A 14,523-nucleotide genomic window follows, 5' to 3' on the forward strand; every position below is an offset into this window, starting at 1 on the left:
TTGTTAAGCGTCTGCCTTAGGCTCAGGTCATGATCCCAGAGTCCTAGGATGGAGCCCCACATCAGGTTCCCTGCTCCACCTGAAGCCTGCTTCTCCCTCTCCCCCTTCTCCTTATTGTATTCCCTCTCTCACTGTCTGTCTCTCTCTCTCTGTCAAATAGATAAATCAATCTTTTCAAAAACAAATAAATAAATAAAAATAAAGGTTCTGAAAAGTCCTGCAGTTAAAAAATAAATCTGTTTAACACTCTTGAATCTATTAGGTCCAGTTTCTTTACTTTTTGGCCTCCCTAAGTTCTTTCTTCTTGGAATACCAATTAACTATGTAATCTCCTTGAGACCTCTAGAAAGCAGTTTAGGAGATACAGACCCATATGAACTTGAAGAGGTCAAGTTCCTGTGTTGGCCCAGCCTGTTTCTCTGTGAGGCCAACCTTACTCAGATTCCCTTAACTCACCCAGACCCCAGTGCTCTTTGTATAGGTCCATTTCCTTTCCACACTCAGAAGCCCACACCACTACCTCGCTCCTCATTGGCATGCTCAGCTTGATCTCAAAGCCCCAAACTGACTGACTGTCTCTGTCACTAGCCCCCTCAGCATCTTTCTATCCTTCTCATTGGGCAAACACACTTCGCCTTTCCCAACCCCAGGCTGAGGCCAGCACACATTCTGCTGCTTCCCAAAAATTCCTTTTCCTCTGAGCTCCGCCATCTACCACACATTGCCCTCTGGTGACCTCGCTGCCTCCCCATCCCTTTTGGCAACTCCTCTCACTGGGATTTTGTGCTACACATCATTAAGAGGTTACAGTGCCAGTGGTTAAAAGGATATACTCAGAAGCCTAGACTCGAATCCTGCTTCTACCACTTATTGGCTAGATGATCAAGTTATTTAATTTCTCAGAGCCTCTGTCTCCATTATCTGTAAGTAAGGCAAACAAGAGTGCCTTCTTCATGGGTTTGTTGGGAAGAATTAATGAGTTGACTGAAATGCTTAGTAGGACAGTGCCTGGCACACAGTGAGTGCTGGGTAAGTGTTAGCTATGACTCCTACTATTATTATTATTCCACAGGCTGGGCAGTCTTTAAACCTCTTCATATCTGCATTCATTGACTCCCTGCCTCCTTCCACAAGGCTCTAAAGTGGTGGTGCACGAAGAGAGCAGGCGGAGGGCGCTCCAGTCTGAGCTGTGGGCACCAGGAACAGAATTTGAGGCTGGAGACTGGGGCGGGGTATTACCCCTGACTGCCACATCGGGGTGCTTTCCCGCCCCAGTGTAAGAGCCCAGCCCAGCCAAACCAGCCCTACTGCCAAAGTCACGGAGTGCTAGGGCTAGATGGGTCCCGAGCCCGACCGCAGATGAGGAAACTGAGGCTTAGCCGGCCTCTTCCCCACTTCACCACCCCACCCTGGCACTCTCGCCAACGCAGCCCTGTCTGCTGTGGACAGAGCACTGTTGTCAACTGGACTCGGAGGTTGGGGCAGGAGGTGAGGCCAAGAAGAGAGACGGATAGCCTTCACCTGAAGGAGTTTAGGGACCGGGTGCGGGGTGGAGGGACGGCGTTAGGAGTCCAGCCCTTGCTCTGAGCTGATCCGCGCAGATACCACCATTTCACAGCAGGCGGAGCTGCCCACAGGATCCCAAAGAGCAGGGAGCGAGAGCCGTTTCTCTCTCTCCCCCAAAGCGCCCAAACCTGCATGTGATTTTTCTCCTGGGGCATAAGAACCTTTCTCGTTACTCTTGTTGCTCCTAAAACCAGCACTACAGGAAGGGTAATACCGAAGGCGGCCGTCGCGGCAGGGGAGCAGTCAGGCCCGCTTCCTGGAGGCGGCGGCGCACTTTGCGCGCGGGGCGCTCGGGAGCCAGCCCCCTCCCTCACTTACCGGTGTCCAGCGAGGTGAACGCGGCGCTCGGGCTGGTTCGCCGGTTGCCTCCGCCGCCGGGCACAACGAGCGTCTGCAGCTGCCGGACCAGCTCGGGCATGCGGTCCCAGTGGCCCTCGGCGCGGCAGCGCTCCAGCTCGCTCTCCACCTTCAGGTGGGAGCCGTGCGCGCCCTTCGCAGCCATCTTCGCGCGGGCGCTGTCATGGGAGGCGCGGCCGAGAAGTGGAGACCCGGCCGGGGGCGGCGTCCAGGCTGGGGCGCACACGCGGGCGGGGACGGCGGGGGCGCGGGAGGCGGCCGGGGCCCAGGCGGCAGCGGGGGCCCTGGCGGCTGCCGGCGGGCAGTGGCAGCAGCAGCAGCACCCAGCGCACCGCCCGGTGCCTCCGGGCTGGGGCTCCGGCTGCGCGGCCCGGACGCGTCCAGGAGCAGCCTCCGCCTCTGCTGCAGCAGCTCCTGGCGCTGCTGCCGCCGCCGCTGCTGCAGCTGCTGCCACAGCCCCCGCCCCGGGCCCGGACGCCGCCAGCTGCGGACCCGCCCCTGGCCGCTGCTCCACCTCCGCGGGGGCGTGGCCCGGCCTCGGCGAGCCGGGCGCGCCGGCGGCCAGCGCGGCCACAGCAGCCAGGCGCGCGACGAGCGCTCGCGGCCGCCCCGCCGCCACCGCCAGGCCCCCGACGCCGCCGACTCCGCGCTCACTTTAATACTGCGCGGGGCCCCGGCGCCCAGGGGCGCCTCGCTCCCCGCCCCCTCCCCATCCCATCGGGGCCCTTGGCCTGGGGACCCCCCGCCCCGGCTTTGTGTGGTGGCCTCGTCACCGGCGCTGCCCCCGGCACGTCACAAATCCGGGGAGAGGCCGGCCGGCCCGTCGCCCCGGCCTGCGAGAGTGTGCCTCCCCGGGAGCCGGCCTTGCTGGGACGCGCGGCCCTGCGCGCCACCTCCGCCCCCCTCCGGGTTCCCGGGGATGCTCGCGCTGGAGACGCGGAGCGCAATAGGCCGTTCGGAGTTCGTCGACTCTCTGGGTGTCTACACTCTGAGTGACTTTTCATTTTCTTTTTTAACAGCGGAGTTCCTCTTTCCAACCTGATTACCTCGCACGACCTGGTTGGCCTGTCCTCTGCGGACTCCCGTTACCCTGGAGTTCTTAAAGGCGTTAAACTGTTAAGCTGTTTTCCAGCTTGGTATTTCTTTCTTAATTCTGCTGTCTGAAGACTGTAATCAAAACTCGCGGCAGGGCTTAGCCTGGCGCCCGTGGGGTACTAAGAAGTTCGAAGGATTACAGGGTGGCCTGAAGGAGAAGGGCTCTGGTTAGGAGGGGCCCGCGTTTGGGGCTGCTTGCCGTACAGTGTGAGGATTGAGGCCATGATGCAGGAAATCACAGCGACACCAAAAAGCTCCCCGTATGTAAGTGACAGACATATTGCATAGTGCAGACCGAAGACTCCAAAGTCAAAGTCAGGGCAAGCTTTTAAGTATAGTACAGACTCCTAAGAGTTAGAGGAGTCCACCTTCCGGCTCAAGGTGGAGAGCTTTGCCACTGTCTGACGCATGATCCCGGGAGTAGGCTTGACCATTTTGGTGTCAGGAGACTCCAGTATTTCGCGCATCAGGACCTCTCTAACTGTGGTAAGGTTTCTGTCCAGCAGAGCCCAGGGTCCTGGCGATTTAGTCATCCCCTCGGCTCTTTGCTATCTGGGATTACCTGTTGAAGGCCAATCTTCTGCCCCCCCCCCCAAAGCCCTGTTGGTTGGACACCCTCCAATCCAGGTTCCAAAGGCAGCTCCATTCCTTGCTGGGGCACAGCGTTTTCTGACTTAGCTGCTGCTCTGAGCACCTGCAGTCTGTTCTGAACTCCCAGGGGCCCGGAAATAGACAAAGGAAAACAAGGACAGCCCTGGCAGTTGGAATTTAAGGCCGGTTTACTCCATTTACACAAACACCGTGCCCATTTCTGTCACCTCCTCTAACTGGCATCTGGTTAGCCTTTGGCTGCCCTTTCTTGTCACCAGAACCAGCTTTCCGTTGGAGAGACTGTGCATGTCCTTTGGATGAGGGTACCCTGAGAATACCCTGCCTCAGGTCTGACGTGCCCCAGAGTCAGCCCTGGGGCAGGCAGGGGACAGCAGAGTTGAGGAGGGGAAGGCAGCCCTGATAGAAATAAGCAAACCTCCCCTCCTCCACTTTTTCTCCCTCTTCCTTTGCCAACCCTGCTCCCAGGTGGCAGGACTCTGGGAAACTAACTGAAGAATTGCCGCTTTTTCCTTTGACTCATGCACCAAGATTTGTGTGAGTATGGGGCATGGGAGAGAGGAACACAATATCGTGGTTAGATCTTCCAATGAGCTGGTCCTCAACAGTGCAGTCACATTCCTGGTCCCTTTGTAGTTCTTTTCCAGCAGAGATAAGCCCCCAGCCTGCTAGTGACCAGCATTTTTCAGGGGCATAGAGCCCGTAGGAATGAGAGCAAAGAGCAGCCATGATTGTATTAGTAATATTAGCCAAACTACAAGGCATGTGGAAAGTGTGGTGCTAGTTTTTATTTTTTAATAATCTGAAATCTCTCGGATGAGAGTTTGGGACAAATTCTGATAAAGATTGTCATGCTTTGTGGGCTGCAAAATGGCTATCAAAATAACTTGCTGATCAGGAGAAGCTGGATTGATTGCTTAACAGAGTGACTGATAGTCTTTTTTTTTTTTTTTTTTTCAGATACAGTGATAACGTTCCTTTACTGAAATTTTACCATATTCCAGACTCTTTGCTTAATGCTTTATATGTATTATTTTATTCAACCTCTAGAACAGCCCTCTAAAAGGCTCCCCCTTTGGAGTAGATTTCTTTTTTAATAAGTAGTACAGAAGTGATAACCCTTAGTATATCCAACAGTATACAACATATTTTTCCAGTCTGTTTAAAGTACATAAACTCATATATTTTTAAGTTAAAAATTTTATAGGTTACACACAATGTTACATTACTTTCTGTTATATCACAATATAGTGATCCCACATCTCTGTAGATTATGCTATGCTCACCACAAGTGTAGCTAACATCTGTTACCACACATAACTATCATAGTATAAGTGATAGTATATAGTATATTTCCTATGCTGTGTCTTTTATTCTCATGACTTATTCAGTCCATAACAAAATGTGTATTTCCCACTTCTCTTCATCCATTTTGCCTGTCCCCTCACCACCATCTTATACACAATTTTGAAACTTTTCAAAAAATATATTTTGTACACCTTCCTAGTTAGAAAATAGAAATTCATTATATGCTTTTTAAACAGTAACATAAACTCTACTGTATAAATTACTACAATAGAGTTGGAGTGACTGATAGTCTTAGCACAGCTAAGACTGCCTGACAGTCTTAGCACCTCAGAGAAAGTCTTGGAGTTCACAGGAGGTAAATCGACCTACCAAGAAAGGTGTAACTAATTTTAGGAAGCAATGAAGATGGTAGTGAATGAAGGACCAGCCAAGCTGACAAAAGACTCTACCAGTTCAGATGTTACCCCTCAACAAGGTGGAGAGGCTCTTGCCACTGGATCACAAGAGAAGCGGGTCTCGATTCTAACGAGGTTAAGGGCTTGGAGAGATCTCTCTCGTGTGCTTATAGGTTGAAGGTTTATGACATTTAGGCCCAGAATGGGAGGGTACTGAAGAGCTAATCTGAATTCAGAAAATGTCTGTTTATGTTCGGGTTCCCAAGGAAAAGGTTTGGTTAGCAAGGATGTGGGTAGGTCATATTAATGGCATGCCTGTTTAGAGAAGTTAGGATTGTTCTGCCTGCAGTGGCCCAAGGAACCTCATAATTGTCTTAGTTATTGGCCAGACACACATTGCACAGCTCATTGTCTGGAGTAAGGGATTTTCCTCCATGGGATGTCTTGTCTTGTAAACTGAGGCATAGTGGTCTCCCAGGTACTATTTTTGATTTTCCCTAGTGAAGACAAGTATTAACTTTTGATTTAAAGAGACACCAAAGCGGGGCACCTGGCTGGCTTGGTGGGTGGAGTGTGAGACTCTTGATCTTGGGGTTGTGATTCAAGCCTCATGTTGAGTGTAGATATTACTTAAAAATAAAATGTTTTTGTTTTTGTTTTTTAAATAAAATGTTTTAAAAGATTAAGAGATGGGATGCCTGGGTGGCTCAGTGGGTTAAGCCTCTTTGGCTCAGGTTATGATCTCAGGGTCTTGGGATCGAGCCCCACATCTGGCTTTCTGCTCGGCAGGAAACCTGCTTTCCCCTCTCCCTCTGCCTGCCTCTCTGCCTACTTGTGATCTCTCTCTCTCTCTCTGTCAAATAAATAAATTAAATTAAAAAATAAGGAGACACCAAAGAAAGTACGACACAGATCTACAACTGTAAAACATATGATCTCTGTAGCCGTTGAAGATAGAATATTATTTGAGTTTGATCCTAGCCCTGGGGTCCTAAATGAATCTATATTCCTGTCCACTGGGTTTTTCAACTGAGAGGATAGGAGAGTCACAAAGACCGGAACAAGGTGTGAGACTCATTTCTCTTTATGGCTCTTGGTTATTAGTTTTATCCCTTCTTTTCTCACCTTGTTTTAGAGGCTATTATGCAAGTTTGGGTAGAGATTAACCTTGATGGGTTTAGCTCCAGTAGAATATCATAATTTTTACTGATAAAAGAGGTTTAATCTGCTTGATTTACACACAGAAGTACTGATAAATCATTAACTGAATGAGCCAGGATCTGTTTATGAATAGGGCTGTCCTCTGGGACCAGACCAGAAGGAAGAGACCATCAGGGAAAATATTTAATATGGCAGTTCCGTTCACACAGTAAATCCCTTGCTATTAAGTTAATGAGTATGGTGTTCCTTGGTTAAAGGTTTGAGGCTGATGGTTATGGGCGGGGCAGGGGGGCTGGGGAAGGTATGGTGAGGATAAATGTGTGACTGGAGTAGTTTGAAGACTGCAGGTAAAAGGTTGCATAGTAGTGGTCAGGCTTAAGATTGGTATTTTTGTGTCCATATCAGTAAAACATCTGTAAGGTTGTCCTTTAATTTTCAGAGAAATGTTTCCTTGTGAGTTTAAGAGTAGAGAAACTGAACACCTTCACTGATGTCTCCATTGTTCATTTCTTAGTTTTAGAACTCTTTCAAAATATTCAGCAGGGTTTTGGAGGTCTGGCCTTGGGGCAGACCCATTCTAGTCTTTGCTTGCATGTTAACGCTCCTCTATTTCTGGTTCAAGTGCATTCACAAAAGGATAAGAGGGCAACCAGCATCACGTCTGCTCCAGGATCAACTCCTGCGTGCTGTCTATAGGTATTAACCTATCCCTGAGGTCTCCATCACATGTCCCCTCTTTTGGCTTGAACAACTGAATCAGAGCACAGTCTATTTTTCCAGGAAAGAGAGAGGATAGCCTCCAAAAGAGCCTGACAACTCTATAGCTTTTCTAAACCCCTTCGGCTCCCTGTGCACTTGAAGGCCTTTTTAGTCACCACTGGGGGTCTTCCCATTCTGATTTTTTCATTGAACTTCTTCCATCTAAGGGTCATACATAGGAGTTACCCAGGATATATGTGGCTGCTCTGGGCTATATGTTCCTCAAATGATTCTAAATTCTTCTGCAATGTTTCGCTCTTGTCTAGGCCCTGCAGAGTCTCTGGCAATGGCTTTCAGCTGAGAATGAAATCAGAGCTTAGAATCCATCATAAGAGGTTTTCTCTATTCCACTGGAGGTTTACTTTAAAGAGGTAAGTGAGCTTTGGGGTACCTAGCTGGCCAGGAAGGAGGGGGAGTGGGTCAGAGGAAGAGTTAGAGGGGTAGCAAGAGATGGAAGGGCACAGCCTGGGGAAAGAGGATAGTCGGCTTGATTTGGGGTTTGGGGGGGGGGATAAAAGATTTAACTTGTTCATATTTTTCTTTTGCTTTGGCCAAGCAATCTGTTAAGGAAGTAATTTTGCAATCCAGTTTCTTTTAGATGCTTCCTTATGCTGATAATAATGAAGACCGTTGGGTGCTTGGAATTACATTGCCTTTACATTCTAAGGCATCTCCCAAGTAAATAACTTTGTTTATATTGAAACTTCCTCATGGTGGCCACTGTAATTCTAAATTATCCTAGGTGAAATGATGCTATTTGGAAAGACAAGTGCACAAATTTGGATGTAGCATAAATACATGTAAGAAGCTAAAGTCTGGCCCAAGGAAGGCATGGGCTGAGTTTTCTACTGAGACAGAGCCATGAGAACCTGGCAATGGTCAGTCAAGACTTGCTTGTGTATCCTGTGGCTCAGGGCCCCCAACCTCACACTAAACCTTCTCCAACTGGGGCTCCGATGAATTTATACTTCCTAGCAGATAGAATATGTGGATCTTTGCTGAACCTCAAAACAAGTCTGAGGAAAGTTCTCATAAGTGGCCCAAGACAAAATTTGTCCCCAGGCCACGTTAGGGACATACTTATTGGGATCCATATCTGTTCTTGCCCCTGTCACCCTGCCTCTTACAGAGGCATAATAAAAAATGAGCAGGATGGAAATAGACAAGGAGTCATGTTGTTAGTAATAAGGCAGAGGTCGACTAAGAAGAAAAGATTTTCCAATATGCTCAAATGATTGAAGGATTCCTGAAAGGGTTTCCCTGTTACTGGAGACAAGTAGACCCTGTATTTGGGGAGCTCGGGCCCAAGACAAGACTTACATTTCTCCCTGGCATGGTCTATAAAAGACTCATGAGGGGCCTGAGGGCCTGAGAGGAGCACCCTTTCTGAGTCAGGGTCTTGACCACAATGGCAGGGAGTCCTCACTGGGGCTCATAGTCAAAGGCTGCTTCCTGAAAACAGTGACAAAACAACTTTGTGAGAGTGCAAAGCTGAGTTTGTTTTGATCACAGGAAGGGAAAACAGGACTATGGCTAGTCATAGTAGCATCTATATTGGGACAGCCACATCTGGATATTTATGAAGCGTTGGGTCTGTTTTAAGTCCCAATGAGGGGCTTGATTGGAACTCGGCAAGAATCACAATACAATAGCTGGGTATTGGGATTGGTTAGATGTAGTCTATTGAAAAGTTGCCAAGTTCTTCAAAAAGGTTGCTTCTTGGAGCACCTGGGGGGTTCCCTCTGGTTAAGCATCTGCCTTTGACTCAGGTCATGATCCCAGGGTGGTCCTGCTCAGCGTGGAGCCTGCTTCTCCCTCTTCTTCTGCTTCTCTCCCCTGCTTGCTCTCTCCCCTACTCTATCTCAAATAAATAAATAAAATCTTGAAAAAGAAAAGAAAAGAAAAGTTAGGTTACTTCTTGAGGGGCACTGACTGGCTCAGTTGGTAGAATGTGCAACTCTTGATCTTGGGGTTATGAGTTCAAGTCCCACATTGGGTGTCGAGATTACTTAAAAAAAAAAAAGGTTACTTCTTGAAATTTCTGCAAAAAACAATAGCTGTTTACAACTTTTCTCACCCCAGGCAAGCGTTTCCTACACTCAAAAACTCATGTCAATGTCAACAGCAGGCTGAGTGCAGGTGGTTTGGATTCTTCCTGTGTACTGATGTAAAGAAGTATTCTGTGTGATTGTTCCCACATTCCCTCACTTCATCAGATCGCTCTAATTTATACTCGTTGTGATAGTGCTGGGTGTAATTAGACCATCCAGAGGTGGAGACATCCCCTCCCTACTCTTACTCCCCTCTTCTCTCAGACTCTTGTATTTGCTATTCGGGGGCCCCCAGAGCCCTGTGTTCCCAACAGAAACCCTGAAAACCCTAAATTTGAATATAATGAAAACTTTTCTTCATAGCTATCAGTGCTTTCATGGACTCAGATCATCTGGATGTGGGATACAGAGCCTGCCCTGTCTTCCGTAGTCCCATGACCCACAGTCCTTCCACTTGGAAATCAGCTTTCACTTATGATGGTGGTTGTTGGCTCATGGCATTTCTGGCCCATGCTGTCTCACATCTTAACGATTAGTACTGTAGACTGGCCAGCTGAACCTAGGATGTTGCCATGAAAGCTCTGCTGGTTGTAGGGTCAGTCTTTCCCTTTGACAGCTGCCAGAAAAGTGCAGGTAACCATTAGGAGAGGGGAAAGGCCCTTATAAAGGCGAGCTTCAGGGGTGTCTTGGTGTCTTAGTCGGTTAAGCGGCTGCTTTCAGCTCAGGTCATGATCCCAGGGTCCTGGGATCGAGTCCCACATCGGGCTCCCTGCTCAGCAAAGAGACTGCTTCTCCCTCTCCCTCTGCCTGCCGCTCTGCCTACTTGTGCTCTCTCTCTATCTGTCAAATAAATAAATGAAATTTTTAAAAAATTAAAATTAAAAAAATATAAAGGCAAGCTTCAAAACCATGCATTCTTTATGCTTGGCATAGTGGGTACTCAGTGATTATTTATGACATTAATTTTAGAATCTTAGAATATTAAGAAGTTTTCTCAGGCCTGGGAGAGGAGAGCCCTGGGATGTCTCCTAGCCCCTCCCCTCCTCCATTGCATGTTTGCAATACTAGCACCTTCTCTGTGCACTGACTTCCCTCCCACCCCCTGGGTCCTTTCTGTTCCCTGCAGTCCCAGATGACTCCTGTTTCTCCTCAGTGCCTTCTGTGTCTTTTTGCAGGACTGCCACAATGGGTACCCACCCCAGAGTGGGGCCCCATACTTTCTCCTAGCCTTTGCCCGTGCTGGTTCTCTGCCTGGATACTGCTATCTTGGAGGTGAGGAGTCAGCCCAACCCAGGAGCCCTCAGAGCCTTTCAGCTCATGTTAGCTGGTCTAATTTTAAGTTCCACCACTCCTAAAACCAACCTGAGTGTATGCCCTTCAACGATTATAGCAGTTCTAGGCCTTAAAATGTTGCTTTGCTCTATCTCCTATTCAAATCCTTCTTTCTTTTTTTAAGTTTTGTTTGTTTGTTTAGTAATCTTTGCGCCCAACCCTGGGCCCAAACTCACAACCCTGAGATCAGGAGTCATATGCTCCACGGACTAAGGCAGCCGGGCGCCCCCTTACTTTCTTTTCTACCTTTTTAAAAATATTTTTGTTGTGGGGCGCCTGGGTGGCTCAGTGGGTTAAGCCGCTGTGCCTTCGGCTCAAGTCATGATCTCAGGGTCCTGGGATCGAGTCCCGCATCGGGCTCTCTGCTCAGCAGGGAGCCTGCTTCCTTCTCTCTCTCTCTGCCTGCCTCTCAGTGTACTTGTAATTTCTCTCTGTCAAATAAATAAATAAAATCTTAAAAAAAAATATTTTTGTTGCGAAAAATAACACAGTTGAAGGAAAGTAGATAAAACATAATTATTATGAAGCACTTCCATTAACTATCCATCTGGAAAAAAGTACGGTTTTACCAGCATCCCAGAGGGCCCCCAGTATATCCCTCCCCAAATACAACCCTGTTCTTTCTAAATGTAACTGCTGGCTTTTTATGGTAATTACTCCATTGCTTTCTTTGATAGTTACTTTTGTTCTTTTATGGTAATTACTTTCATTGCTTATTCCCAACTTCCCTCTTCCCTCTTTCTTTCTTTCCCTCTCTCTTTTTTTTTTTAAAGATTTTATTTATTTATTTATTTGACGTAAATAAATGTCCTCCAAGAGAGGGAGGACAAGCAGGGGCAGATAGAGAGGGAGAAGACTTCCCGCTGAGCAGGAAGCCGGATGCTGGGTTCCATCCCAGGACTCTGGGACCTTGACCTGAGCCTAAGGCCGATGCTTAAGGACTGAACCACCCAGGTGCCCCGTCTCTCCTTCTTACTGAAGTATAACGACATACAGTGTTATAAAACTTTTGGTGTACAATGTGTTGATTTTACTCCAACGTCTGATAAAGGATATCTGATTTAGAAAAATCCTTTTAATCCTAGTTGGTTAAAAGTTTTATTTTTTTTAAATGATGATTGGAGTTGAATTTTATTAATTATTTTTCTATACATCCTTGTATTTCTAGAATAAGATCAACTTAGTTGTATCTGTTTCCTGTTGCTTCTGTAACAAATTCCCAAATACATAGTATCTTAAAATACCACACTTTAATTATCTTACCATTCTTGAGGTCAGAAGTCCAAAGTGGGTCTTGAGGGCTAAATCGAGGTATTGGCAGAGCTGTGGTTTTCCTAGAGCTCTAGGGTGGTCCCTTTCTCCATCTTCAGAGCAAATCACTCCAATCTCTGCTTCCGTGGACACAACTCTCCAACTCTGACCCTCCTACTTTCCTCTTATGAGCACTCTTATGGAAATTAAGAAAAGCTTCTTAATTGGGCTCTATCCAGGATAATCTGCCCATGTCAGAGGCCTTAATTCAGTCACATTTTCCAAGTCCCTTTTGCCACGTATGATGACATTTTCACAGGTTTTGAGGATTCGGATGTAAACGTCTTTGGGAGCCATCATACTGTCCGCCACATTGGTTATAACATATTTTCCTTTTTATATGTTGCTTGATACAATATTTTACTTAGAATTTTTGTATCTGTGTTCGAGAGTGAGATTTGGCTAAATTTCTCTTCTGAAACTACCTTCACTGGCTTTTGGTATCATAGTTAAGCTATCCATATAAATGAATTGGCATGTATACTATTTATTTGCTATCCTCCAAAGTGTTTGTATACAGTAAACATTATTTTCCCCTTAGCTATTCAGTTTTTAAAGTACTGATTCAACCTATTTAAAAATTATAGTACTTAAAGTTTCTGTTTCTTCCTAGATCAATTTTAAGTAAGTTGTATTTTTCTAGAACTATATTCATTCCATCTAACTTCTCATATTTTAAACAAAAATTATTCATAAAATCCTCTTATTATCTTTTTAGTGCTTATAGAATGTATAGTGATATCTGCTTTTTTCATTCCTGGCACTGGTTATTTGTACATTCTCTCTCTTTAGTTTTTTTCTCTTTTTAATTTTCTTGATAATTTCCAAGGATTTATCAATTTTATTGGTCTCTTCAAAGACCCAGCCTTTGGTTTTATTGATCTTTTCTATGGCATATTCTTTTCCATTTCTTTAATGCTGTTATCCTTATAATTTCATTTATTTTACTGTATTTAGGTTTCTTTGGTACTTTTTCTTTGTTAAGATTTATTTATTTATTAGAGACAGAGCGAGCGAGCACACACAGAGGGAAGGAGCAGAGGGAGAGGGGAGAGAGAAAGCTAAGCAGACTCCATGCAGAGTGCAGAGCCTGATGTAGGGCTTAATCCTATAACCCTGAGATCACAACCTGAGCTGAAACCAAGAGTCAAATCTTAACTGATTGTGCCACACAGGTGCCCCTTCCTTTGGACTTCTATAAGAGTCAGAACAGGTTAGGTTATGTTGCAATAACAATCCAGAAAAAAAAACAAAAAACAAAAAACAAAAAACCTCGGGCATTTCTACGACATAGTTTATTTCTCAGTCACTCTAACTGTTCTGTCCGGGTTGGCTGGCTTCTTCTCCATACTATCTGTACCTTGGGACTTGAGCTGGCAGAACAGCCACTGTCCAGAACACTGACGGTCATCATGGCAGAGGGAAAAGAGACAGTGTGGTGAACTAGATGTTAAATCTTAAAACTTTTGTCTAGATGTGACACATCACAGTCCTGTATGAATTCCATTGACTAGAACAAGAAATAGAGCTAAGCCTGATGTTGATGCCCAGAGTTGGGTTAGTGAATCTTTGTGAATAGTAATATAGTATCCCATGACTTCTTTTTCTAACTTTTTGAGATTGAATCCTAGCTCATGCATTTTAGATCTTTCTTACCTTGTAATATATATACATTTAAGGCTGTAAATCTCCCTTTATCACCTATATCCCATAAGAATTGATACATTAAAAACTTTGTTAACATTTGGTTCAAAATATTTTCTAATTTCCTTTGTAATACTTTATTTGACCTGTGCTATTTAGAAGCATTTCTTAATTTCCAAATAAGTGTGGAGTTTTCTAAGTTAGTTTTTTTTTCTCATTGTAATTTCATTGAATCAGAGAATATATTTTATGTAATTTTAAGTCTTAGACTTCTTTTTGACCTCAGTTTTGACCACAGGATCTTGGGAAGAAGACCTCAAGCCTCAGATGACACCTCAGCCCTACCAAAACCTTGATTTCAGCCTTGTGAGACTCTGAGCAGTGAGCCTACTTGGTCCTTACATGGACTTTTGATTTACACAACAGAAAAATAAATGGGTATTGTTTTAAGCTGCTAAGTTTGTAGTAATTTATTACATAGGAACAGAAAATTAAAACAATGTTTCATGCGAATGGACATATCACTCTTTTTTCTTTCTTTCTTTCTTTCTTTTTTTTTTTTTTTTTGTCCAAAGATGTCTTCTCATGTTTGTATGTGAAGATTTTAGCTGGATGTAGAATTTTAGACTAGCGGTTTACTTTTAGCCTTTAAGATACTGTACTGCTTTCTGGTTTCCACTGTTGCCGTTGAGAAGTCACTTGTCTGTCAAGCTGTTGCTCCTTTGAAAACAATCTTTTTCCTCCTCTGCCTGTCTTTAATCTTGTTTCTTTTTCTTTTGTTTTCTGCAGATTTATTTTAATGTGTCAAGAGTAGATTTCCTATGATTAGTTTTGCTTGGGATTCGTTGTTCTTTGTGATTCTGAACTTAAAGTCTTTCATCAGCCATGGAAAATTATTTTATCTCTTCAAATATTGTCTCAGCCCATTCTCTCTT

At 45.6% G+C, this 14,523-nt stretch overlaps 1 protein-coding gene and 1 long non-coding RNA gene across 7 annotated transcripts in view; one reads left to right on the forward strand and one right to left on the reverse strand.

Moving 5' to 3' along the window:
• TTC7A (tetratricopeptide repeat domain 7A) overlaps positions 1 to 2,068 on the reverse strand; it is a 113,073-nt gene extending 111,005 nt beyond the window's left edge. For 2 of the 3 annotated variants that reach the window (XM_059134546.1, XM_059134545.1), the window contains exon 1: positions 1,885 to 2,068. In XM_059134546.1, the coding sequence (XP_058990529.1) occupies positions 1,885 to 2,068 (184 nt within the window). The remainder of the gene's footprint in view (positions 1 to 1,884) is intronic. The other variant, XM_059134547.1, reaches the window with a different exon arrangement.
• A 445-nt stretch (positions 2,069 to 2,513) lies between these two features.
• LOC131808507 (uncharacterized) lies at positions 2,514 to 14,040 on the forward strand. Of its 4 annotated transcripts, none has more exons than XR_009344799.1 (6): positions 2,514 to 3,504; positions 4,096 to 4,164; positions 7,114 to 7,187; positions 7,517 to 7,621; positions 10,477 to 10,573; positions 13,875 to 14,040. It is a non-coding gene; the product is annotated as an uncharacterized LOC131808507 (long non-coding RNA). The 4 variants fall into 4 exon arrangements; XR_009344801.1 differs by having other exon boundaries at positions 13,887 to 14,040; XR_009344800.1 differs by having other exon boundaries at positions 2,514 to 3,282.
• The last annotated feature ends 483 nt before the right edge of the window (positions 14,041 to 14,523 follow it).

This window comes from Mustela lutreola, chromosome 9 (assembly GCF_030435805.1).
Source record: "Mustela lutreola isolate mMusLut2 chromosome 9, mMusLut2.pri, whole genome shotgun sequence".
NCBI classification, from domain to species: domain Eukaryota; kingdom Metazoa; phylum Chordata; class Mammalia; order Carnivora; family Mustelidae; genus Mustela; species Mustela lutreola.